The sequence below is a fragment of the Bos taurus genome, chromosome 16, assembly GCF_002263795.3.
Source record: "Bos taurus isolate L1 Dominette 01449 registration number 42190680 breed Hereford chromosome 16, ARS-UCD2.0, whole genome shotgun sequence".
NCBI lineage: Eukaryota > Metazoa > Chordata > Mammalia > Artiodactyla > Bovidae > Bos > Bos taurus.
Window position 1 is genome coordinate 75,988,312 of NC_037343.1, and position 25,663 is coordinate 76,013,974.

Consider the following 25,663-nt stretch of genomic DNA (forward strand, 5'->3'; position numbering starts at 1 on the left):
ACTTTCATTAGAATATATACTATACCTGATCCATTCAGTTCAGCTCAGTCGTGTCTGACTCTTTGTGACCCCATGAATCGCAGCACGCCAGGCCTCACTGTCCATCACCAACTCCTGGAGTTCACTCAGACTCACATCCATTGAATCAGTAATGCCATCCAGCCATCTCATCCTCTGTCATCCCCTTCTCCTCCGGTCCTCAATCCCTCCCAGCATCAGAGTCTTTTCCAATGAGTCAACTCTTCGCATGAGGTGGCCAAAGTACTGGAGTTTCAGCTTCAGCATCATTCCTTCCAAAGAAATCCCAGGGCTGATCTCCTTCAGAATGGACTGGTTGGATCTCCTTGCAGTCCAAGGGACTCTCAAGAGTCTTCTCCAACACCACAGTTCAAAAGCATCAATTCTTCAGCGCTCAGCCTTCTTCACAGTCCAACTCTCACATCCATACATGACCACTGGAAAAACCATAGCCTTGACTAGATGAACCTTTGTTGGCAAATTAATGTCTCTGCTTTTGAATATGCTATCTAGGTTGGTCATAACTTTCCTTCCAAGGAGTAAGCGTCTTTTAATTTCATGGCTGCAGTCACCATCTGCAGTGATTTTGGAGCCCAGAAAAATGACACTGTTTCCACTGTTTCCCCATCTATTTGCCATGAAGTGATGGGACCGGATGCCATGATCTTCGTTTTCTGAATGTTGAGCTTTAAGCCAACTTTTTCACTCTCCACCTTCATTTTCATCAAGAGGCTTTTTAGTTCCTCTTCACTTTCTGCCATAAGGGTGGTTTCATCTGCATATCTGAGGTTATTGATATTTCTCTCAGCAATCTTGATTCCAGCTTGTGTTTCTTCCAGTCCAGCGTTTCTCATGATGTACTCTGCATATAAGTTAAAAAAAACAGGGTGACGATATACAGCCTTGACAAACTCCTTTTCCTATTTGGAACCAGTCTGTTGTTCCATGTCCAGTTCTAACTGTTGCTTCCTGACCTGCATACAGATTTCTCAAGAGGCAGATCAGGTGGTCTGGTGTTCCCATCTCTTTCAGAATTTTCCACAGTTTATTGTGATCCACACAGTCAAAGGCTTTGGCATAGTCAATAAAGCAGAAGTAGATGTTTTTCTGGAACTCTCTTGCTTTTTCCATGATCCAGCAGATGTTGGCAATTTGATCTCTGGTTCCTCTGCCTTTTCTAAAAACAGCTTGAATATTTTTGAGATTAGTTGTTTGTCAGTTGCTTCATTTGCTATTATTTTCTCCCATTCTGAAGGCTGTCTTTTCACCTTGCTAATAGTTTCCTTTGATGTGCAGAAGGTTTTAAGGTTAATTAGGTCCCATTTGTTTATTTTTGCTTTTATTTCCAATATTCTGGGAGGTGGGTCATAGAGGATCCTGCTGTGATGTATGTCAGAGAGTGTTTTGCCTATGTTCTCCTCTAGGAGTTTTATAGTTTCTGGTCTTATGTTTAGATCTTTAATCCATTTTGAGTTTATTTTTGTGTATGGTGTTAGAAAGTGTTCTAGTTTCATTCTTTTACAAGTGGTTGACCAGATTTCCCAGCACCACTTGTTAAAGAGATTGTCTTTAATCCATTGTATCTTCTTGCCTCCTTTGTCAAAGATAAGGTGTCCATATGTGCGTGGATTTATCTCTGGGCTTTCTATTTTGTTCCATTGATCTATATTTCTGTCTTTGTGCCAGTACCATACTGTCTTGATAACTGTGGCTTTGTAGTAGAGCCTGAAGTCAGGTAGGTTGATTCCTCCAGTTCCATTCTTCTTTCTCAAGATTGCTTTGGCTATTCGAGGTTTTTTGTACTTCCACACAAATTGTGAAATTATTTGTTCTAGCTCTGTGAAGAATACTGTTGGTAGCTTGATAGGGATTGCATTGAATCTATAAATTGCTTTGGGTAGTATACTCATTTTCACTATATTGATTCTTCCAATCCATGAACATGGTACATTTCTCCATCTATCAGTGTCCTCTTTGATTTCTTTCACCAGTGTTTTATAGTTTTCTATATATAGGTCTTTAGTTTCTCTAGGTAGATATATTCCTAAGTATTTTATTCTTTCCGTTGCAATGGTGAATGGAATTGTTTCCTTAATTTCTCTGTTTTCTCATTATTAGTGTATAGGAATGCAAGGGATTTCTGTGTGTTGATTTTATATCCTGCAACTTTACTATATTCATTGATTAGTTCTAGTAATTTTCTGGTGGAGTATTTAGGGTTTTCTATGTAGAGGATCATGTCATCTGCAAATAGTGAGAGTTTTACTTCTTCTTTTCCATTTTGGATTCCTTTTATTTCTTTTTCTGCTCTGATTGCTGTGGCCAAAACTTCCAAAACTATGTTGAATAGTAATGGTGAAAGTGGGCACCCTTGTCTTGTTCCTGACTTTAGAGGAAATGCTTTCAATTTTTCACCATTGAGGATAATGTTTGCTGTGGGTTTGTCATATATAGCTTTTATTATGTTGAGGTATGTTCCTTCTATTCCTGCTTTCTGGAGAGTTTTTATCATAAATGGATGTTGAATTTTGTCAAAGGCTTTCTCTGCATCTATTGAGATACAGCTCAACTCCAGAAAAATAAATGACCCAATCAAAAAATGGGCCAAAGAACTAAATAGACATTTCTCCAAAGAAGACATACAGATGGCTAACAAACACATGAAAAGATGCTCAACATCACTCATTATCAGAGAAATGCAAATCAAAACCACTATGAGATACCATTTCACACCAGTCAGAATGGCTGCGATCCAAAAGTCTACAAATAATAAATGCTGGAGAGGGTGTGGAGAAAAGGGAACCCTCTTATACTGTTGATGGGAATGCAAACTAGTACAGCCACTATGGAGAACAGTGTGGAGATTCCTTAAAAAACTGGAAATAGAACTGCCTTATGATCCAGCAATCCCACTGCTGGGCATACACACTGAGGAAACCAGAAGGGAAAGAGACACGTGTACCCCAATGTTCATCACAGCACTGTTTATAATAGCCAGGACATGGAAGCAACCTAGATGTCCATCAGCAGATGAATGGATAAGAAAGCTATGGTACATATACACAATGGATTATTACTCAGCCATTAAAAAGAATACATTTGAATCAGTTCTAATGAGGTGGATGAAACTGGAGCCTATTATACAGAGTGAAGTAAGCCAGAAGGAAAAACACCAATACAGTATACTAACGCATATATATGGAATTTAGAAAGATGGTAACAATAACCCTGTGTACGAGACAGCAAAAGAGACACTGATGTATAGAACAGTCTATGGACTCTGTGGGAGAGGGAGAGGGTGGGAAGATTTGGGAGAATGGCATTGAAACATGTGAAATATCATGTATGAAATGAGATGCCAGTCCAGGTTCGATGCATGATACTGGATGCTTGGGGCTAGTGCACTGGGACGACCCAGAGGGATGGTATGGGGAGGGAGGAGGGAGGAGGGTTCAGGATGGGGAACACATGTATACCTGCAGTGGATTCATTTCGATATTTGGCAAAACTAATACAATATTGTAAAGTTTAAAAATAAAAATTAAAAAAAAAAACCAGCTTGAACATCAGGAAGTTCACAGTTCACATATTGCTGAAGCCTGGCTTGGAGAATTTTGAGCATTACTTTACTAGCGTGTGAGATGAGTGCAATTGTGCGGTAGTTTGAGCATTCTTTGGCATTGCCTTTCTTTGGGATTGGAATGAAAACTGACCTTTTCCAGTCCTGTGGCCACTGCTGAGTTTTCCAAATTTGCTGGCACACTGAGTGCAGCACTTTCACAGCATCATCTTTCAGGATTTGAAATAGCTCAACTGGAATTCCATCACCTCCACTAGCTTTGTTTGTAGTGATGCTTTCTAAGGCTGATAGAACTAGATATGTATGTGCTAAGTCGCTTCAGTTATATCCAACTCTTTGGGACCCTAGGGAATGTAGCCTACAAGGTACCTTTGTCTATGGGATTCTCCAGGCAAGAATACTGGAGTGGGTTGCTATGCCCTCTTCCAGGGGATCTTCCTGCCCCAGGAGTCAAACCCACGTCTCAGTCTCCAATATCAGCTGCTGCTGCTGCTGCTAAGTCGCTTCAGTCATGTCCAACTCTGTGTGATCCCATAGATGGCAGCCCACCAGGCTCCCCCGTCCCTGGGATTCTCCAGGCAAGAACATTGGAGTGGGTTGCCATCTCCTTCTCCAATGCGTGAAAGTGAAAAGTGAAAGTAAAGTTGCCCAGTTGTGTCGACCCTCAGCCACCCCATGGACTGCAGCCTTCCAGGCTCCTCTGTCCATGGGATTTTCCAGGCAAGAGTACTGGAGTGGGGTGCCATTGCCTTCTCCACCTATATCAGCAGGCAGGTTCTTTAGCACTAGCACCACCAGGGAAACCTATATATATATATATACTATATAATATATAATATTATATAATAGAATTTATTATAATATATAATAATGTGTAATATATTATAATCACTATATATTATTTATATATAATATATTATATAATACATAATATAACATAAAATATATAATATATATTTTAAACAAAAACTTACCCAGAAATATATAAGGAAAATGTAACTAAAACCAATTTTTATTAAATTATTATTACTGGTGTTTTCTATAAGGTCATTTATTTATCAGAATCCACTCCAGTACTCTTGCCTGGAAAATCCCATGGACGGACAAGCCTGGTAGGCTGCAGTCCCTGGGGTCGCTAAGAGTTGGGCACGACTGAGCGACTTGACTTTCACTTTTCACTTTCACGCATTGGAGAAGGAAATGGCAACCCACTCCAGTGTTCTTGCCTGGAGAATCCCAGGGACGGAGGAGCCTAGTGGGCTACCGTCTATGGGGTCGCACAGAGTCGGACACGACTGAAGTGACTCAGCAGCAGTAGCAGCAGCAATGATCATTAAAGGTCAGTGTTGGCTTGTTGTGTGCTTGGAAGTAGAAATAAAATTTTGATTTTTAATTTGCCCCAGAGTCCTGTGAGAGGCCAGTATTAGTGAATGCCAGAGTCAAGATGGATTTCACGTGGTTTCAGCTCAATGACATGCTGAACTACGAATGCGACGCCGGGTATAAAAACCAAGATGGACACACCACAGGCTCCATAGTGTGTGGTGAAGACGGCTGGTCCCATTTGCCCATATGCCGTGGTAAGTACTTGCTTATCTGGAAAATAAAAACAATGATGGATAGGTTTCTTTTCAATAGGCTTTCTAGAAAGAGTTTCCCTGATAGCTCAGCTGGTAAAGAATCTGCCCACAATGTGGGAGACCTGGGTTTGATCCCTGGGTTGGGAAGATCTAAAAGGGAAGGCTACCCACTACAGTATTCTGGCCTGGAGAATTCCATGGACTGGAATGGAATGGAGAATTCCATTAAACTGCCAATAACAAAACACGAAACTGGGTAGATTAGATAATATTTCTGAGATTATTTAATTAGAAGATATTCCACTGTACTTTTTTGATGTGTGCCTGATTTATTGAGAGTGCTTATTTTGACTTGATTGTTGTTTATATTTTCACATATGAATTTCAATATCAGATCAGATCAGTCGCTCAGTCGGGTCCGACTCTTTGCGACCCCATGAATCGCAGCACGCCAGGCCTCCCTGTCCATCACCAACTCCCGGAGTTCACTCAGACTCACGTCCATTGAGTCAGTGATGCCATCCAGCCATCTCATTCTCTGTCGTCCCCTTCTCCTTCTGCCCCCAATCCCTCCCAGCATCAGAGTCTTTTCCAACGAGTCAACTCTTTGGCTGAGGTGGCCAAAGTACTGGAGTTTCAGCTTTAGCATCATTCCTTCCAAAGAAATCCCAGGGCTGATCTCCTTTAGAATAGACTGGTTGGATCTCCTTGCACTCCAAGGGACTCTCAAGAGTCTTCTCCAACACCACAGTTCAAAAGCATCAATTCTTCGGCGCTCAGCCTTCTTCACAGTCCAACTCTCACATCCATACATGACCACAGGAAAAACCATAGCCTTGACTAGACGAACCTTTGTTGGCAAAGTAATGTCTCTGCTTTTGAATATGCTATCTAGGTTGGTCATAACTTTCCTTCCAAGGAGTAAGCGTCTTTTAATTTCATGGCTGCAGTCACCATCTGCAGTGATTTTGGAGCCCAGAAAAATAATGTCTGATACTGTTTCCACTGTTTCCCCATCTATTTCCCATATAGTGATGGGACCAGATGCCATGATCTTCATTTTCTGAATGTTGAGGTTTAAGCCAACTTTTTCACTTTCCACTTTCACCTTCATCAAGAGGCTTTTGAGTTCCTCTTCACTTTCTGCCATAAGGGTGGTGTCATCTGCATATCTGAGGTTATTGGTATTTCTCCCGGCAATATTGATTCCAGCTTGTGTTTCTTCCAGTCCAGTGTTTCTCATGATGTACTCTGCATATAAGTTAAATAAGCAGGGTGACAGTATATAGACTTGATGTACTCCTTTTCCTATTTGGAACCAGTCTGTTGTTCCATGTCCAGTTCTAACTGTTGCTTCCTGACCTGCATACAGATTTCTCAAGAGGCAGATCAGGTGGTCTGGTATTCCCATCTCTTTCAAAATTTTCCACAGTTTATTGTGATTCACACAGTCAAAGGCTTTGGCATAGACTCTTATACAAAATTTTACCTGGATGCTCAACTGACTAGTTTTTCCAACACATATTTAAAAGGCAAGAATATATGCTGCTCTGTATGTGAAGCTCTCTAAATCTTATTTTTACATAGAAAATGTTAACTTCATTTTTGCAATGATTATTTCACATGTATTCATTTACTCTAATTCTACTTTTAGAAACAGAATGTCAGCTTCCATTTTTAGAAGCAAACGTAGATGCTTATCCAAAGCAAGAAAAATACAAAGTTGGAGATGTGCTGAAATTTTCCTGCAGACAAAGACTTAAAAGAGTTGGGCCGGATTCAGTTCAATGCTACGAATTCGGATGGTCACCTAATTTTCCAACATGCAAAGGTCAATGTTTATTTTAGGATTGATGAAATAGGAATTAGATTTTTATATTAAATCTATGCATTTTATTGGCTCTTGTATTTATAATCTGACAAACTACAAAAAATGCAGAAGGAGGAGGGGCGATAGACCAGTAACTGAGCTCATAGCTTGTTTAAATTATTTTTGTCAAGGGGTAATTCTACCTCGTGTTTTGAAATATATAAAGGGGTTTTAAAGATCAAAATATTGTAGCTGAGGTTAAGAAGTGCTAGTGTTTTTTCTCCTTAGTATAGGGTATTGGCTATTCTCTTTCTCAAATTTTGAGTTTTTAGTAAGAATAATTCTGAATAAATTAAAGAAGAAAGATGCATAATGAACACATATACTGATCATCTAGATATATAAATGTTACATTTTGCACAGTGTGCTGTGCTAAATTTTTGTGACGTAATTTAAAATAAATGATAAACAGTGAGATTTTACTTCTAAATTCTTCAGAATCCCTATATAATAAATAAGGACATTTACTTACATTTATAAAATATCTAATTACATTTCTTCAAACTAGCAATAGTTTTTACTATAATCTTATATTCTTTCTATATCCAAATATCCTGGTTGTCCTCAAATACCAATATATTGCAAGTTATTTATTATAGAACCAGGCTGTTACACAAATAAATATCAAGTATGTGGTATGATACACACATACACTTTATGACATAATATTTATAAACACCTGGGCTTCCAGGTGGCTCAGTGGTAAAGAATCCTCCTGCCAAGCAGGAGACGTGGGGTTGGTCTCTGGGTCAGGAGGATTCCCCTGGAGACGGAAATGACAACCCACTCCAGTATTCCTGCCTGGGGAATCTGATGGACATAGGAGCCTGGCGAGCTACAGTCACGGGGTCGCAAAGAGTCAGACATGACTTAGCAACTAAACAGCAGCATAAACACTTAAAACAAACCTGAAAAAAATAAGAACATAGTATAAATGTAACTTAGTTCTAGATCAAACAAAATCGGAACTCCGTGATTTGCAGTATTTAAGACTATTTAAGCATCATTTAGACAGTTTATTTTGTGTTAGGGCAAGTGCGATCCTGTGGTCAGCCTCCTCAACTGCCCAATGGAAAAATGAAACACAGAAAACAAGAAAAATATGAACACAGTGAAATGGTGGAATGTGATTGCAACCCTAATTTTGTAATGAAGGGGCCTAAGAAAATACAGTGTATGGATGGAGAATGGACAGCTCTGCCCACGTGTGTTGGTAAATAATATTCATGCTTAAACAGGACAGTTACTTCTACTTTGTCTGTATGTATAAATACATATGTAAAAGGATAAAATATTTTAAAGGTAAAGCATATTTTTCATGACATTTTCTTAGAACCAGGGAAAGCATGTGGATTTATGCCTCAGCTTGAGAATGGCTATAGCCAGCCCTCTGTCCCTCCCTATCGACATGGAGTTTCAGTGGTGTTAAGTTGCAGAAATGCATATACAATGATTGGAAATACTACAATTACATGTATTGATGGAATATGGACCGAGCTTCCTAAGTGTGTTGGTGAGTATATGTTTCTCCATTTTATGTTTGATTGTTTATAACTTTTTAAAATCAGTAAATATATTTATACCAGCACATGCTGGTGCCCACCAGATATTAAATTATTAGGATGTAAGACACTTATTGCTTGCTCTTAATTACTCAATAAACTGAATGGTTAAGGATTTCCTTTGATCTACGAATATTGTGCAAAGTTACTGAGACACTTAGTATCTGTGTATCAAGAACATTTGCAACCTCTGCTTTAGATGAATCCCAGACTTCTTTTTCCAGCTATCTTCTGCTCCATCCCATCTTCACCACATAACGAAGCTATGCAAACGGATTGCTTTTTTAAGCTTCTGGAAAGCCATGCTTTCTTTCTTTTTTTAAAGAAAACAACAGAGTACCTTGAAAAGTAGTGCAGCTGGCATGCAGGGGTTGGCATTGTGTGGACAGGTAAGAACAGTTACTGAGGGGAGGAAGGCAAGGACTTGGGAGATGGTAGAGGCAAAGAGGATTGGCTGAATAAAGGACAGCGCATCTGTACAGTGGGACACTTCTGTCTGTCTTACATAAACTAGGGCAGAACTTTAAAGTGCGACTCTGCAATGCAATATACCAATAGATATAAGGGTACATAAGTCCCTACATACGAACCTTCCAGTTGCAAACTTTCAAAGCCACATTTTCTGAAAACTTGGTGCCTCTCCTCCCTCTTTACTCTTTTCCTGAGATGTCTTTCTCCATTTTAATCACATGTGAAACTATTCATCTTCAAGACTCAACTCAAAATTCACTCCCCTGTGAAACCTTTCCTGGTTCATTTTCATCCACCCACAGTCTCATCCTGAAACTCCAGTAGGATGATAGAGCTTCTCCACTGTGCTCTCTGCCTGTACATTTATTGTATAACGTTTATTCCATGTCCTGTACCTAAGACACCTGTCTTCCTGTTTAGATTGTAAAGTACCAGAAAGGCAGAGCCCATGTGCATGGACCCAGTGCCTAATTCAGAGCCTTGGTAACCACTTCAGTTTGCGTAGATTTAAAGCTTTTTAAGATTATGTGTCAGTAACTCGTTCGCAATAGCTTTTGGTTGTCATTGCAAAGGCTCCTCCTCTAGGGTGTGGTCCGTGTGGTGCTAGCCTTCTTTCTTATATCACACCCCTGCACCCTCCTTGCTGTTAGTCTAGGATTTCTCAGAGACATAGGGAGTCTGTAAAGCTTTACTTGACCTTTTAGCTGAATACATCAACCTGTGCATTCAGATCTTATGTTAAGCTTCTACATATGTTTTATAGATTTCTCATTAATACCATTTTCTGCATAAGTTTCTTCACCAGTCTATTTGAGGTTTTATTGGTAAATAGGACCTTTTATTACCTTATATATTTGAAGCATTATACTTTTATATGCAAGATAATAACAGAATTTTTTATGTCAATTTTATTTTTAGCAACTTTGCTGAATTCCCATATTATTTCTCAGAATAAATTTGGATTTTTTTATTTCTATAAATAGGCTTCCAAGGTGGTGCTAGTGGTAAAGAATTCACATGCCAATCACTTAAGAGATGCTAATTCAATCCCTTGGTTAGGATGATCCCTTGGAGAAGGAAATGGCAACCCACTCCAGTATTCTTCCTGGGAAATCCCATGGACAGAGGAGCCTGGAGGGCTACAGTCCATAGGGTTAGGGTTGCAAAGGGTTGGACGCAGCTGAGCATCTGAACATTTCTATAAATAATTACTATCTGATCTTTTTTTATTTCATTGCATCAGCCTGGAAAATACCTCTGTGTGGACCCAAAATAAGAACCAAAATATGTAGCCTGAGTTATACCCACTCCAGTGTTCTTGCCTGGAGAATCCCAGGGATGGGGGAGCCTGGTGGGCTGCCATCTGTGTGGTCGCACAGAGTCAGACACGACTGAAGCAACTTAGCAGCAGCAGCAGCAGCCGAGTTATAGTACATTCTGGGGTGTTTGGAGTCTCCTCTTAGAGAAAGAGAGACCAGGACCAGGCCTCATCTCTGCTCTTCCTGTTTTCCGAATTCCCTTAACTCTATCCCAGATTTTCAGATTAGCTTGCTTACATGTTTCCTCCACAGAAGCCATAAGCTTTATTCCAAGTTTTCCTTTTGGTCTGTCTGCTCTATGCCCTTGCATCCCAGCAGTCTCTGGACTTTCAGCTACAATGCCTAAGTATTTGCCAGTTTTTTCCTGACAAAGTCAGTTGCTCAGTAGTGTCTGACTTTTTGTGACCCCATGAACTGTAGCCTGCCAGTCTCCTCTGTCCATGGGATTTCCCAGACAAGAATACCAGAGTGGGTTGCTATTTCCTCCTCCAGGGGATCTTCCCAACCCAGGGATCGAACCCAAGTCTCCTGCATTGCAGATGGACTTTTTACTGCTGACCCACTAGGGAAGCCCAACAGAGTCAGATCCTGGCCTCCTTCGTTCCATTTCCAGCAATCTCAGTATAGTAAAGTCTTTACTTTTAAACTTTAAAGACTAGCAGATTCTCTGTTGCTGCTTTCAGATTCTAAAGTAGATCACCCAGGCCACTCCTTCCCCATCTCCTTGGCTTTTGGATCATCAACTGGCCCCCTTACTCCTGGGGATGAAAACTCCCAGGGTTAGCTGCTAAACCCCTTTGAGTCTGGCAGACCCCTGGTCACTGGCCCTCCGTGATGACCCACTGAGAGGAACTCTCTCCCATCCCCAGGAAGGTGTAAACTGTATGCGCTTATGGTCTCCAATCATGTAGAAGTGGGACACAGACCTCCAATCAGCAGCATCACTTGGGGTACATTTGAAGTAGGAATTAATGGAGAAAAAGGACTTATCAGCAGAGAAGAAACAGAACTCTCCATGTCTCATTATTCCATCCTTTGACACACGAAGAGGAGGGTCCCAGAGCAATCTATGTATTTGTGGACAAAAGCAGGGGAAGTGTAATACTATAAACCACCTCACAAGCAAGAGACCTTTTGGAAGTGCATGTTTTGAGGGTCCATAGGGGAGGGCTGGCGTGCTGCAGTCCATGGGGTTGAAAAGAGTCAGACAAGACTTGGTGACTGAACAACAAAGTGTTATATCAGAGAGGTTCTCCCCGGCACATGCTCTGACTTACTGACTCTGGGTCTTTGCTAAGCCTCTGAAATGTGGGAATAATTGAACCTCAAGGAACATCCAGATTTATCTCTCTTTATTAATATGATATTGCTACAGACTTATTCGTGCATCACCTCTTTTTATTACTTGAATGCTTTGAAAATATTTCTTCAGCATGATTTAGTGGGTACCTTTTCTTGCCTTAAAGCATTAGGCTGAATGTAGCTATATGAGGACTGACCTTCAGTCAAACCCCTGGACCTAAGCAACCCATCTTGCACTCTCATTTCCCAAGACTTTCTGATCCATTCTTTTGTCGTTCAAACACAGGCTATAGTTTTTTGCTTTCTTTTACTTTTTTTGACAGCACAGCCTACCTCATGCAATGAAATGAAGAATAATTTCATAGGATGATACTTAAATGCATCAAGCATAATTTAATGATATCATAAATATTTCAGATATTTTATTGAAACATTGCTTAGTTTCTGTTTAATAGTCTTATTGTGTATGGATATCTTCCTTTTTTAATAGCAACAAACCAACTTAAGAGGTGTGAAAAACCACGGTTTTATACAAGAAGCCAGTTAAGTTCACATATGTATGAATTTAATCACAATGCCAGAGTAAGTTACAAGTGTGCTGGGAAGAGTACATACATACAGACAGTCTGCATCGACGGGAAGTGGGACCCTGAACCAGACTGCCTAGGTAAGATTTGTTTGAAAGATTTTGTAGATCGTTTGCTTCTTCACCAGAAAAGTGCTCTTGAAATTAACATGCTTTTAAATTAAATTATTCACTGTGATATATAATCATAAAATTGGAAGGTAAAGTTAGAAACTGCTCATAACCATGGACAGAGGAGCCTGGCAGGTGCTTAGAAAAGATAACTGGTGGCCAGTTTTTCTATATACCGATATTATACTCGTTAATGATTATGGAATAAAGAAAATTTGAAACATAGGACAAACCAGGAGAATTTACCACTTAAAGACTCATTTTGAAAGAGATCATATCAAATATACATGATGGAATACCAACTCCTAACGAAAGAGTATAATGGCTGGGACTTAGCTAGTGGTGCAGTGGTTGAGACTTTGCTTTCCAATGCTGGGAATATGGGTTCCTAACCCGGTCCAGGATCTAAGACCCCACATGTCTCAGGGCCAAGAAACCAAAACATAAAACAGAAGCAATATTGTAACAAATTCAATAAAAACCTTAAAAACTTTCTGGGTATGATGGCATTAGAAATTGGGAAAGAGAAAAATATTTGAATATATAATTAAATTTAAATAATGATTTAAAGAAGATAAGTTAACTATAATTTGTCTAAAACAACTAAAAATTATCATTTTTATTAAATATTTTATTTTTCAACCTATTTTTATTTTTTTTATATTAGGAAGTGAATATTGTTGTGAGAGTTTCAGGAACTTGTTATATGCCTGTGGAATGTTTACTTAAATTAACCAGCTATAGTTCACTGTTACATTCCCAGTATTAAAACTGTATAGATCACTTTCATAACCACAAAGAAGTAATATTTAAAACTAATAATGAAATTGACCTCCTCTTCTATCTTTCATTTTGTGAAATAATTCACTTCCAAATAACCTAATGGAATAGTATTTAAAATACTAAGAAGTATATTATAATTATAAAACATACTGTAAAACCTATGAGATGCACAATAACCAAAATTTATAGTGACATTCAGAGCCTTAAATGCATATTTTTTAGGAAAAAATAAATTTGTGTGTGTATATATATATATATATATATATACACACACATTAAATAAATATATCGCTAGGGGAAAACATACATTCCAGATGTTAAGAAGAGAAAGAAATAATAAAAGTAAAGGCAGAAGGAAGTGAATGAAATAGAATATTTTACTTAGACTTGATTCCTTAAGTAAAACTAATTCTTAAAAAGATTAAGCAGACCTGTCTAACCAATTTTACTCTAATTAAGAAGAATGGTGGGAAGTCTGAAAAAAGTATCCTGCAACCAAGAAGTAGATGAAAATACAAATTTAGGGAAATAGGAGAATACCATTTTTTTCTTCTTTTTTTTTAAAATTTTATTTTATTTTTAAACTTTACAAGATTGTATTAGTTTTGCCAAATATCGAAATGAATCCACCGCAGGTATACATGTGTTCCCCATCCTGAACCCTCCTCCCTCCCCATACCCTCCCTCTGGGTCGTCCCAGTGCACCAGCCCCAAGCATCCAGTATCGTGCATCGAACCTGGACTGGTGACGTGTTTCATACATGATATTATACATGTTTCAATGCCATTCTCCCAAATCTTCCCACCCTCTCCCTCTCCCACAGAGTCCATAAGACTGTTCTATACATCAGTGTCTCTTTTGCTGTCTCATACACAGGGTTATTGTTACCATCTTTCTAAATTCCATATATATGCGTTAGTATACTGTATTGGTGTTTTTCTTTCTGGCTTACTTCACTCTGTATAATAGGCTCCAGTTTCATCCACCTCATTAGAACTGATTCAAATGTATTCTTTTTAATGGCTAAGTAATACTCCATTGTGTATATGAACTATAAAACTCCTAGAGGAGAACATAGGCAAAACACTCTCCGACATACATCACAGCAGGATCCTCTATGACCCACCTCCCAGAATATTGGAAATAAAAGCAAAAGTAAACAAATGGGACCTAATTAAATTTAAAAGCTTCTGCACAACAAAGGAAACTATTAGCAAGGTGAAAAGACAGCCTTCAGAATGGGAGAAAATAATAGCAAATGAAGCAACTGAGAAACAACTAATCTCAAAAATATACAAGCAACTCCTACAGCTCAACTCCAGAAAAATAAATGACCCAATCAAAAAATGGGCCAAATAACTAAACATTTCTCCAAAGAAGACATACAGATGGCTAACAAACACATGAAAAGATGCTCAACATCACTCATTATCAGAGAAATGCAAATCAAAACCACTATGAGATACCATTTCACACCAGTCAGAATGGCTGCGATCCAAAAGTCTACAAGCAATAAATGCTGGAGAGGGTGTGGAGAAAAGGGAACCCTCTTACACTGTTGGTGGGAATGCAAACTAGTACAGCCACTATGAAGAACAGTGTGGAGATTCCTTAAAAAACTGGAAATAGAACTGCCTTATGATCCAGCAATCCCACTGCTGGGCATACATACTGAGGAAACCAGAAGGGAAAGAGACACGTGTACCCCAGTGTTTATCGCAGCACTGTTTATAATAGCCAGGACGTGGAAGCAACCTAGATGCCCATCAGCAGATGAATGGATGAGAATACCATATTTTAAAGTAAAGAAATTTAGGGACTTCCCTGGTGATCAAGTGGGTAGGACTCTGCACTTTCACTGCTGAGGGCAAAGGTTCAAATCCCTGGCTGGGGAACTAAGATCCTGTAAGCTACATGGTGCAGTAAAAAAAAAAAAAAAAAAATTTTGCAGAGAAGCACCACCAGACAGCAGCCTGTGCCCTGGGGCGGGATGCGCTGGAGCAGAGCACCCCCGCCAGTCTTGGTCAGGAGGTGGGCCTGCGGCTCGGACCTGTGCCCTGGGGCGGGATGAGCTGGAGCAGGGCACCCCCGCCAGTCTTGGTCAGGAGGTGGGCCTGCGGCTCGGACCTGTGCCCTGGGGCGGGGTATGCTGAAGCAGAGCACCCTGCGAGTCTTGTTCAGAGGTGGGATTGTGGCTCTGACCTATGCCCTTGGGTGGGATGCGCTGAAGCAGAGCACCCCCGAGAGTCTTAGTCAGGAGGTGGGCCTGCGGCTCTCTCCTGTACCCTGGGGTGGGATGCGCAGGAGTAGAGCACCCCCGAGAGTCTTGGTCAGGAGGTGGGCCTGTGGCTCTGACCTGTGCCCTGGTATGGTGTGTGCTGAAGCAAGGCACCCCCGAGAGTCTTGGTCAGGAGGTGGGCCTGCGACTCAGACCTGTGCCCTGGGCGTGGGATGTGCCGAAGCAGAGCACCGCCGCCAGTCTTGGTCAGGAGGTGGGCCTGCGGCTCTGACCTGTACCCTGGGGTGGGATGCGCTGAAGCAGGGCATCCTGTGAGTCTTGGTCAGGAGGTGGCCCTGTGGCTCTGACCTGTGCCCTGGGGTGGGGTATGGTGAAGCAGCCACCCCCGCGAGTCTTGGTCAGGAGGTGGGCCTGAGGCTCTGACCTGAGCCCTGGGGCGGGATGCGCTGAAGCAGGGCACCGAGCGAGTCTTGGTCAGGAGGTGGGCTTGCAGCTCTGACCTGTGCCCTAGGGGTGGGGTGCGCTGAAGCAGGGCACCGCGCGAGTCTTGGTCAGGAAGTGGGTCTGCAGCTCTGACCTGTGCCCTGGGGGTGGGGTGCGCTGAAGCAGAGCACCCCCGCTAGTCTTGGTCAGGAGGTGGGCCTGCGGCTCTGACCGCAGTGCTTCGGCGCTAAAGTGACCATTTAAAGTACTTCCCTAAGAACAAGTCCACTGATCAAAAAAGAGTTAGTTCCTAGTCAGACAGAGGCATTCTAACCACATCCACCAGCAGGCACTGTTCTGTTTAGAAGAAAATGCAGATTATGGAAATCCTTTATTGCCATCAAAGTTTAGGCTGTTGACCCTCCCTCCCATCTCCCTCCCCACCCCACCCCTCTAGGTTGTTACAGAGCCCCTGTTTGAGTTCCCTGAGTCAGACAGCAAATTCCCACTGGCTATCTATTTTATATATGGTATTGTAAATCTCCGTGTTACTAACTCCATGCATCTCTAGAGGGAGGTTCAAGAGATAGGGGACATATGTATACCTATGGCTGATTCATATTGATGTTGGCAGAAACCAACAGAATTCTTTAAAATTATCCTTCAATTAAAAAATAAATGTAAAATAAAAATAAGAGAATAGGTGTTCAAGGGAAGCCTTGGCTGGTTCTGTCATTACTGTTGCTATTTAAATATTTTTTTGTTCTAACATGTTTGAACCACATGCACATAACTTTTTTGAATCATGTGGGTTAGCTAGGAAAAATTAAAAAGGCTAATTTGAAAAATTATACAAGAGTACTGACAGCGTAGTGATTAGGAGATAGAAAGGGGGACCTGAGAAATTTTAAATCAATTATTACAACACAGACATACTTTTTAAACCAAAAACTATGTTATCATAAAATACAGGTATTACTATAGCACAGTATATGTTGTTGTAGTTTAGGCACTAAGTCGTGTTTGACTCTTTGCGACCCCATGGACTGTAGCCCACCGGCCTCTTCTGTCCATGGGATTCTCCAGGCAAGAATACTGGAGTGGGTTGCCATACCCTCCCAGGGGATCTTCCTGACCCAGGGATCGAACCCAAATCTCTTTCATTGGCAGGCGGATTCTTAAACCACTGAGCCACCAGGGAAGCCCAGCATTGTATACACTATATGTATACACATATGTATGTGTATATGTATGTATGCAGAGAAAGAGGGAGAGAGTTAGTTATTGGATGTCCCATTATACTGAAATGTCATCTTGTTGAGCTGTTTTTCCTTAGCTTTTATTAATCAAATAATGCAATCTTTTGGTAGGAAAAAAGAAGCCACTGTGCCCGCCTCCTCCTCAGATTCCTAACGCTCAGAACATGCTAACCACAGTGAATTACCAGGAAGGAGAGAAGGTCGCTGTCCTCTGTAAAGAAAACCATGCATTTCTGGAAGCAAAAGAACTTGTGTGCAGAAGTGGACGATGGCAGTCCTTACCACACTGCGTAGGTCAGTATTGTTTCTAAATAACGTTTAAAAAGAGGATTCTGACCTTCGCTTTATCTAAAGAACAGGAAAAAAAAACTCATGACCTATTTATTACACAATATTCTGAAGCATTAAACTGTCATCTAGTTACCCAATTCTGTCCATGTTTTAAACTGTTTCTCTAAGATGTATCTCCAACAGTGACCAGAGAAGAAACAGGTTTGAGACCTTCACTGGAAACTTGATTCTATTCATTAGAATTACTCAATATCCAGCATTAAGATGTAGAGCGGGCAATCTGAGAGTGGTCAAGGCTAGGGTTTGAATTTGGTAATTGCTGCCGGAGAGATGATATGAAAGTTTTGGGACGGGCTGGGAACACATGAAGAGTTTACATGTCTAAACAAGAGAGAAAGAGGTGGGCAAAGAGAAGCAGCCAAACAAGGTTGCAGGAGATAAACTAGGGAAGGTTGCTAAAATAATTCCAGGACCCAATTGCAATGTGGGGGTGCTGCCCCTCATTCTACAAGCAAGTGTCCTACAATTTGACTCAGTTCTGACACTGTCTACCCAGAGACAGCCTCAGATCTCACAGGCTAAGGGCCCAGTCTTACAAGACTGCTCCCTGCGGCCCCAGTTCAGATGCCTGTTGCATGTCCAGGTTGTGACCTGTGCTTCTGACCGACCAGGTATAGATGAAGTTTTCCATGACCCTCTCCTTGGGTTCCCTACTTTGCTGGAGCAGCTCACCACACTCAGAAGCAGTCTACTCACTAGATCACCATTGTATTATAAAAGGGGACACCTCGGGAACAGCCAGATGAAAGCTACGCTCAGGACAAAGTGTGGGGGAGGGCGCAGAGCTGCCATGCCCCCTCCAGGCGTGGCTCTTCCCGCAGTCTTCCCACAGGAAGCCCTGTGGACCCTGTCTTTTGTGGGGTTATGGAAGCTTCAGTACGTTGGCACCATTGATCAAATCCATGGCCATGGGTGATGGATTTGACCTTCAGGCCCTCTGCCCTCCCTGCAGGTCAGGGTGGGACTGAAAGTTTCAGCCTTCTAGTCACGTGATGGTTCTCCTGGCAACCAGCGCATCCTTGTGTTATTGAAGGGCTTCCCAAAAATCACCTCATTGATGGAACAAAAGGCACCTTGATTGCTTTCCATCTTCAGGAGATTCCAAGGGTTTCCAGAGCTCTGTGCAAGAAGCAAGAGTCAGACCAAATGTTTGCTTCTTTTTAAAAATCACAACACCACAACTGGTGTCCCAAAGCAATGCCAATGGTATAAGTTAAAAAAAAAAAAACAACACACACCTTATTTTAAAATGTTATTTGACAGGATGACAAATATTTCAAAGACTGCTTAGGACTGGGCAAGATGCCTGAGAATTGAACAGTGGATTTAACAAGGAGCTCATCCTGGTGCTCTGTGATGACCTAGAGCGGTGGGTTGAGGGGAGGGAGGGGGGTTCACGAAGGAGGGGATATACGTATCATCATGGCTGATTTGTGTTGTCTGGCAGAAACCAACGCAGCATTGTAAAGCAATTTTCTTCCAAATAAAAAAAGTTAAAATAATAATAACATAGGAGGAAGGGAAGTAAATGGAGATAGAGATGGAAAAAAAAAAAAAAGCAGTGGATTTAGCTACCTGAAATTCATTGGTAACTTTGCTTTTACCTGATGAAGCTGTGACTTTTTCAGCGCATTTCTATGCTGGTTACAGATTCAGCAGAGGAGACATTGGTGACACAGCAGAAAGGGGACAATTCATGGGCAGGGCCTTTGCTGGTGTAGAGGGTATGGAATCCAAAGTCCACATGAAGGAGTGGGTTTGAGAAAAGAGCAGGGACAAAGTGAAACAGGAGAGAGAACAAATTATTTGCGATCAGATGTCTGATTTGGTCACTCTGTATCTGTAGCTTTTGTGACTGTGTAGGGAGATCAGTCAGTACCACGGAACTTATTCCAGCTGATCTTAACATAAAGTTGAAACATGATGGACAGAGAAAGAGGCTCACGCTATTATTTGGAGTTAAAAAGTAAATGCAGAAGAGTGTGTCTACAAGTCATTTCAGTAAAATTAAAAGTTCATGACCATAACTGATAGCTACATGATGTTTGCATAACAGTAACAGTTGCCCCAGAGAATAAAAATGGGAAGGGAGTTTCTTATTTTCACCTTTCCTCTGTAATTAAACGTTTTTATGGGGAAAGGTGAAATAGACCAGAGGTTTACTCACCAGTCCATCAGGCTTTAAATAAAAACAGTTTTTAATACTTATATAACCTTATATATGGGCTTCCCGGTGGCTCAGCAGTAAAGAATCTGCCTGCGATGCAGGAGATATGGGCTCGGTCCCTGGGTCGGGAAGATCCCCTGGAGGAGGGCATGGCAACCCACTCCAGTATTCTTGCCTGGAGAATCCCATGGACAGAGCCTGGCGGGCTATGGTCCATTGGGTTGCAAACTGTTGGACACGACTGTGGAGACTGACCACACAAGCATGCCCTGATATATGCTTAATACTTATTTTGTGTGTGTCTTATTTTAGGGTGAAAGAAAGCATTATAGTTCTATTCTAGTTATCAGGTTGCATGATAGAAATTTTATAATGAGCTATTTGGACTCTTGGACATCATGTAAATAAGATATTGAAGATATGAAATATGGAACTTCGCATTATTCCATTTATATTGCAATACTGACTCTTTTTTTAACACTTGCATGTCATCTTCCAGAGTCTGGACAATATTGTGGGCCCCCTCCGCCTATTGGCAATGGAGACATCACCTCCTTCCCCCTGTCAGCGTACCCTCCAGGGTCGAATGTCCAGTACCGCTGCCAGTCTTTCTATGAACTCCGGGGAAACCTGACTGTGACGTGCAGAAATGGACGCTGGTCAGAACCACCCGCATGCATCGGTGAGTTCTTCGTATTTTCCTGGAGTCCGAAACTTGATGTTTATAGACTTTTCATGGATTAATTTTGTAGGATAATTTTTACTTACATTTCATTCAGCCAAAAACTTGTTAACAAGTGTAGGTATATAACTGAACATTTTTTTAAAAAATCTTCTTTAAAGCAGAGTGGAAAAAAAGTGTCTTTAAAAATGATAAATCAGGACTTCCCTGGTGGTACAGTGGATAAGAATCTGCCTGCTGATGCAGGGGACATGAGTTTGATCCCTGATCTGGGGAGATTCCACATGCTGAGGAACAACTAAAGCCCCTAGGCTGCAACTTCTGAGCCTGTGCACCTAGAGCCCCTGCTCTTCAGCAAGAGAAGTCACTGTGATGAGAAGCCCGTGCAATGCAATGGGAGAGCAGCCCCCGCTACTCTCTGCAACTAGAGACTAGCCTATGCAGCAACAAGACCCAGCACAGCCAAAAATAAATACATTTTTGAAAAAAACAATAATATAAATGCACTTTAAAGAGACCCAAAATACACAGTGCATTACAAAACTCCATGAATATCCCAAGTCATTTAACCACCGGACATATTCTTACACCACAAAATATTGTCATGTTACCAACAAATCAGGAGACCATTTGTGAAATGATGGTCTGGGAGTTGTTCTTTATCAGTATGCAAAATTCTACTTGTAAACCTGATGGTTTTTCCTGGAAGAACTCTTTGCAGACCACTGCTAATGTGGCTTTTTACTCCCACGTGGCTGGGAGTTTAGCAAGGAAAGTAGAAAAACTGGCAAGGTTAGCAAGTCGCGTCCCAAATCTGCACTGTATCTTCTTCTTCTTCTTTTTTAAATGTTTATTTGGCTGCATCAGGTCTCAGTTGGCACGAGTTCTCTAGTTGTGGTACTCTGGCTCAGTAGTTGTGGTATGCCAGATTATTTGCTCTGGGGCATGTGGGATCTTAGTCCCCCGACCAGGGATCAAACCTGTGCCCCTGCAGTGAAAATGTGTAGTCAACCATTCAACCATCAGGGAAGTCTCTCTGACTCTCTTAATGAAATTATAAAGTGGGGCAAACTCTTTGAAGGGCAGTTTGGGAATAAACTTCAGATTTTAAAAACACGCATCCTTTGACCTCATTACTTTATTTCTGGAAGAGTAATCTATATACACACTCTTGCAAGTGTAAAAGAATCTGTACAAGGATATTCACAGGCACATTGTCTAGCACAATAAGAAATGGAATCTACATAATTTCCTATCAGTAGTCTCATGAGATTTGTTTTATTAACAACCTGTGCCAATGAATGAAGAAACGAGGCACAGAACACCTTAGTATTTGATCTAAGCCACTTGGTGAGGATCTGGTGGTGGTAGGATTCATATATCACTTTGTCGACATAGGTCCATCTAGTCAAAGCTATGGTTTTTCCATAGTTATATACGGATGTGAGAGTTGGATTATAAAGAAGGCTGAGAGCCAAAGAATTGATGCTCTTGAAACGTGGTGATGGAGAAGACTCTTGAGAGTCCCTGGACTGCAAGGAGATCAAACCAGTCAATCCTAAAGGAAATCAGTCCTGAATATTCATTGGAAGGACTGATGTTGAAGTTGAAGCTCCAATACTTTGGCCACCTGATGCGAAGAGTTGACTCACTGGAAAAGATCCCAATGCTGGAACAGATTGAGGGCAAGAGGAGAAGGGGGCGACAGAGGTTGAGATGGTTGGATGACATCACTGACTCAATGGACATGAGGTTGAGCAAATTACGGGAGACAGTGAGGGACAGGGAAGCCTGGCTTCCATATTCTGGCTCAAAACACCAAATTACATGAATTTGGAAAATTTATTCTGCTTCTCTGAGCCTCCATCTCCTCATGGGTAGCCTGGAGAGATAACGCCCAGCATTTATAAATGATACATACAAAATGCTAAGAACTACGTCTAGTATAACTGAATATTAACTTTTAATATTCTTTTTTAATTTTATTTAGTTCCAGATTTTCTGAAATGCAATTTCACTGTTCTTGGATAAGGAAAGATATATTATTAATACTTTATTATTTTTTCTTTCAGATGCATGTATCATATCTGAAGATAGAATGAACAAAAATAACATACAGTTAAAATGGAGAAACCCCCCAAAAAGATATGCTAAAACAGGGGATTTTATTGAATTTGAGTGTAAACATTCACATAAAGAGAGAACACCCATACAATCTTTTCGAGTCCTCTGTCAGGAAGGGAAATTTGAATATCCCGCATGTGAATGAAACAAGCACAACTTCCCTGGATGTACGCTTAAAAGTAATCTTAGAGGTGGGCTGTTAGTATTTGTTATGTAGTCACTGCTACAGTTATTTTCTTTATACTTTCAGGGATGGTTTATCACAGTTTTAATTAGAACTCTGGATTTTCAGAGGTTCTTAAATTTGTAAGCTGAGTAGCCAAGGCTTCTTTCATAGCAGGACCATGTGTATCCGAGTCCTGAGTCCCCCTCTCCTGTAACACACGCAGAAACATGCCCGCCTTCAGCACTTAGTTCCACACACCCTCTTCTCATTGAAATTTACAGCTTCAAGGCTTTCTGAGTCAACTTTATTTCAGAGGAAGTGGTGTTGTTAGGATAATCTCTTTCCTTACATTATTATAATTTCATAAAAACACAAACACTGTCACCCCTTATGTTTGTAGCAAGCATTAGTAAGTATTTATAAATCTCTAAGGTGACTCTAACCATCCATTAAGCCATACATACACCTTAAAGGACTGAATACACCACTTCTCCAAATAAGTGGAAGACTCTGAAACTTACACAAATCTTAATGTGGTACTTCTAATACAGTCAAGAGGCAATATACACATACAAAAAGGAAACTGTAATTTTAAGTGAGAATTATTAGGTTACAATATTATGTGTATTGAATTGTCTGGGCGGGCATAAATGGATAAAGAAGAAAAAATGAGAAGAAATAAAAATGTTGGCTATAATCAGTCTATGTGGTTTGAGATGAATAGGTTTAAGAAATTAGAATACTTTGAAATTATTTGTATTTCCTATATTTTAACGTTATAGACTGCTTTTATAGTCAAAAAGAGTTATCAGACCAAGAAAATAGAAAATGAGAATATAAAGACCCTTTGGGTCATGATGCTGATTTCATGCAACAACTCCTCTATTGTTTGAGGTACCATAGTTTGGGAAATACTGAACAAAAAGTTTTAGAAATATACTTTGGGTGTTCTTCTGTTGTAGACAGCATTTTTTTCTTTCTTTTAAATATCTGTACAAAAGATGACTTACTAATACAGGTGAAAATATGGCTTAAAATCCTCATGACCATGGATTTGACAACGGGTTCTTAGATATGACATCAAAAACACAAGAAAGAAAAGAAAAAAATAGATAAACTAGACTTAGTCAAAATTACAAACATTCATGCTTCAGAGAAAAGGGAAAAATATGAAAGCATAGTAGACAAAATGGGAGAAAATAGTTACAAATCATATATCTGATAACGGGCTTATATTTAGAATATATAAATAACTCTTACAACTCAAAAGAACAAGTCAAATAATAAAACAGGATCTAAATAGATATTTGTCTGAAGAAGATGTATGAACGGCCAATAATCACACCGAGAGATGCTGAACACCATTAATAAACAGGATCTAAATAGATATTTGTCTGAAGAAGATGTATGAACGGCCAATAATCACACCGAGAGATGCTGAACACCGTTAATCATTTTGTTGTTGTTTAGCCACTCAGTCACGTCTGACTCTGTGACCCCATGGACTGTAGCACTCCAGGCTTCCCTGTCCTTCAGTAATTCTTGGAGTTTGCTCAAACTCATGTCCGTTGAGTCAGCGATGCCATCCAACCATCTCATCCTCTATTGCCCCATTCTCCTCCTGCCCTCAATCTTTCCCAGCATCAGGGTCTTTTCTAATGAGTTGGCTCTTTGCATCAGCTGACTAAAGTATTAAGTAAATTGAAATAAAAATCATCATGATATACTACTTCACACAAACTGGGATGGTGATAAAGTCAGATAATAACAGGAGTTCTTAAGGATGTGGAAAATGGAGACCCACAAACACTGCCGAAGGGAATGTAAAGCGGTGCACTCACTTTGGAAGACAACCTGGCAGTTTCTCTGAAGGTTAAACATAGAGTTGCCATTGATTCAGCAGTCCTCCTAGATATTGATAAATACCTAGGAGAAATGAAAACAGGTCTCTACACAAATTTACATGTGAATGTTCCTAGCAGAGTTATTCATAATAACCCAAAGGTAAAAACAACTGTTTCAAAATTGGGAAAGGAGTATATCAAGGCTGTATATTGTCACCCTGGTTTATATGCAGAGTACATCATGTGAAATGCCAGGCTGGATGAAGCACAAGCTGGAATCAAGATTGCTGGGAGAAATATCAATAACCTCAGATATGCAGATGATACCACCCTTATGGCAGAAAGCGAAAAGGAACTAAAGAGCCTCTTAAGTGAAAGAGGAGAGTGAAAAAGCTGACATAAAACTCAACATTCAGAAAACTAAGATCAGGGCATCTGGTCCCATCACTTCATGGCAAATAGATAGGGAATCAGGGGAAACAGTGACATACTTTATTTTGGGGGCTCCAAAATCACTGCAGGTGGTGACTGCAGCCTTGAAATTAAAAACAATACATTTGAATCAGTTCTAATGAGGTGGATGAAATTGGAGCCAATTACACAGAGAAGGCAATGGCACCCCACTTCAGTACTCTTGCCTGGAAAATCCTATGGATGGAGAAGCCTGATAGGCTGCAGTCCATGGGGTCGCTTGCTAAGAGTTGGACACAAATGAGCGACTTCACTTTCACTTTTCACTTTCAATGCATTGGAGAAGGAAATGGCAACCCATTCCAGTATTCTTGCCTGGAGGATCCCAGGAATGGGGGAGCCTGGTGGGCTGCCGTCTATGGGGTTGCACAGAGTCGGACACGACTGAAGTGACTTAGCAGCAGCAGTAGCAGCATACAGAGTGAAGTAAGGCAGAAAGAAAAACAGCAATACAGTATATTAATGCATGTATATGGAATTTAGAAAAATGGTAACGATAACCCTGTATGCAAGACAGCAAGAGACACAGATGTATAGAACAGTCTTTTGGACTCTGTGGGAGACGGAGAGGGTGGGATGATTTGGGAGAATGGCATTGAAACACGTATAATATCATATAAGAAAGAAATCGCCAGTCCAGGTTCAATGTAGGATACAGGATGCTTGGGGCTGGTACACTGGGATGACCCAGAGGGATGGGATGGGGAGGGAGGTGGGAGGGGGGTTCAGGATTGGGAACACGTGTACACCCGTG

At 40.7% G+C, this 25,663-nt stretch overlaps 1 protein-coding gene across 3 annotated transcripts in view; it reads left to right on the top strand.

The window, feature by feature from the left end:
- Positions 1–23,898, top strand: part of CFHR5 (complement factor H related 5) — a 33,863-nt gene extending 9,965 nt beyond the window's left edge. The window contains exons 5-12 of one of the 3 annotated variants that reach the window (XM_005217415.5): positions 5,002–5,178; positions 6,833–7,009; positions 8,079–8,261; positions 8,382–8,561; positions 12,193–12,369; positions 17,216–17,398; positions 20,122–20,304; positions 22,377–23,898. In XM_005217415.5, coding sequence (XP_005217472.3) covers positions 5,002–5,178; positions 6,833–7,009; positions 8,079–8,261; positions 8,382–8,561; positions 12,193–12,369; positions 17,216–17,398; positions 20,122–20,304; positions 22,377–22,573 — 1,457 coding nt within the window. In that variant the 3' untranslated portion in view covers positions 22,574–23,898. The remainder of the gene's footprint in view (positions 1–5,001; positions 5,179–6,832; positions 7,010–8,078; positions 8,262–8,381; positions 8,562–12,192; positions 12,370–17,215; positions 17,399–20,121; positions 20,305–22,376) is intronic. The other 2 variants (XM_010813621.4, XM_015475310.3) reach the window with 2 other exon arrangements.
- The last annotated feature ends 1,765 nt before the right edge of the window (positions 23,899–25,663 follow it).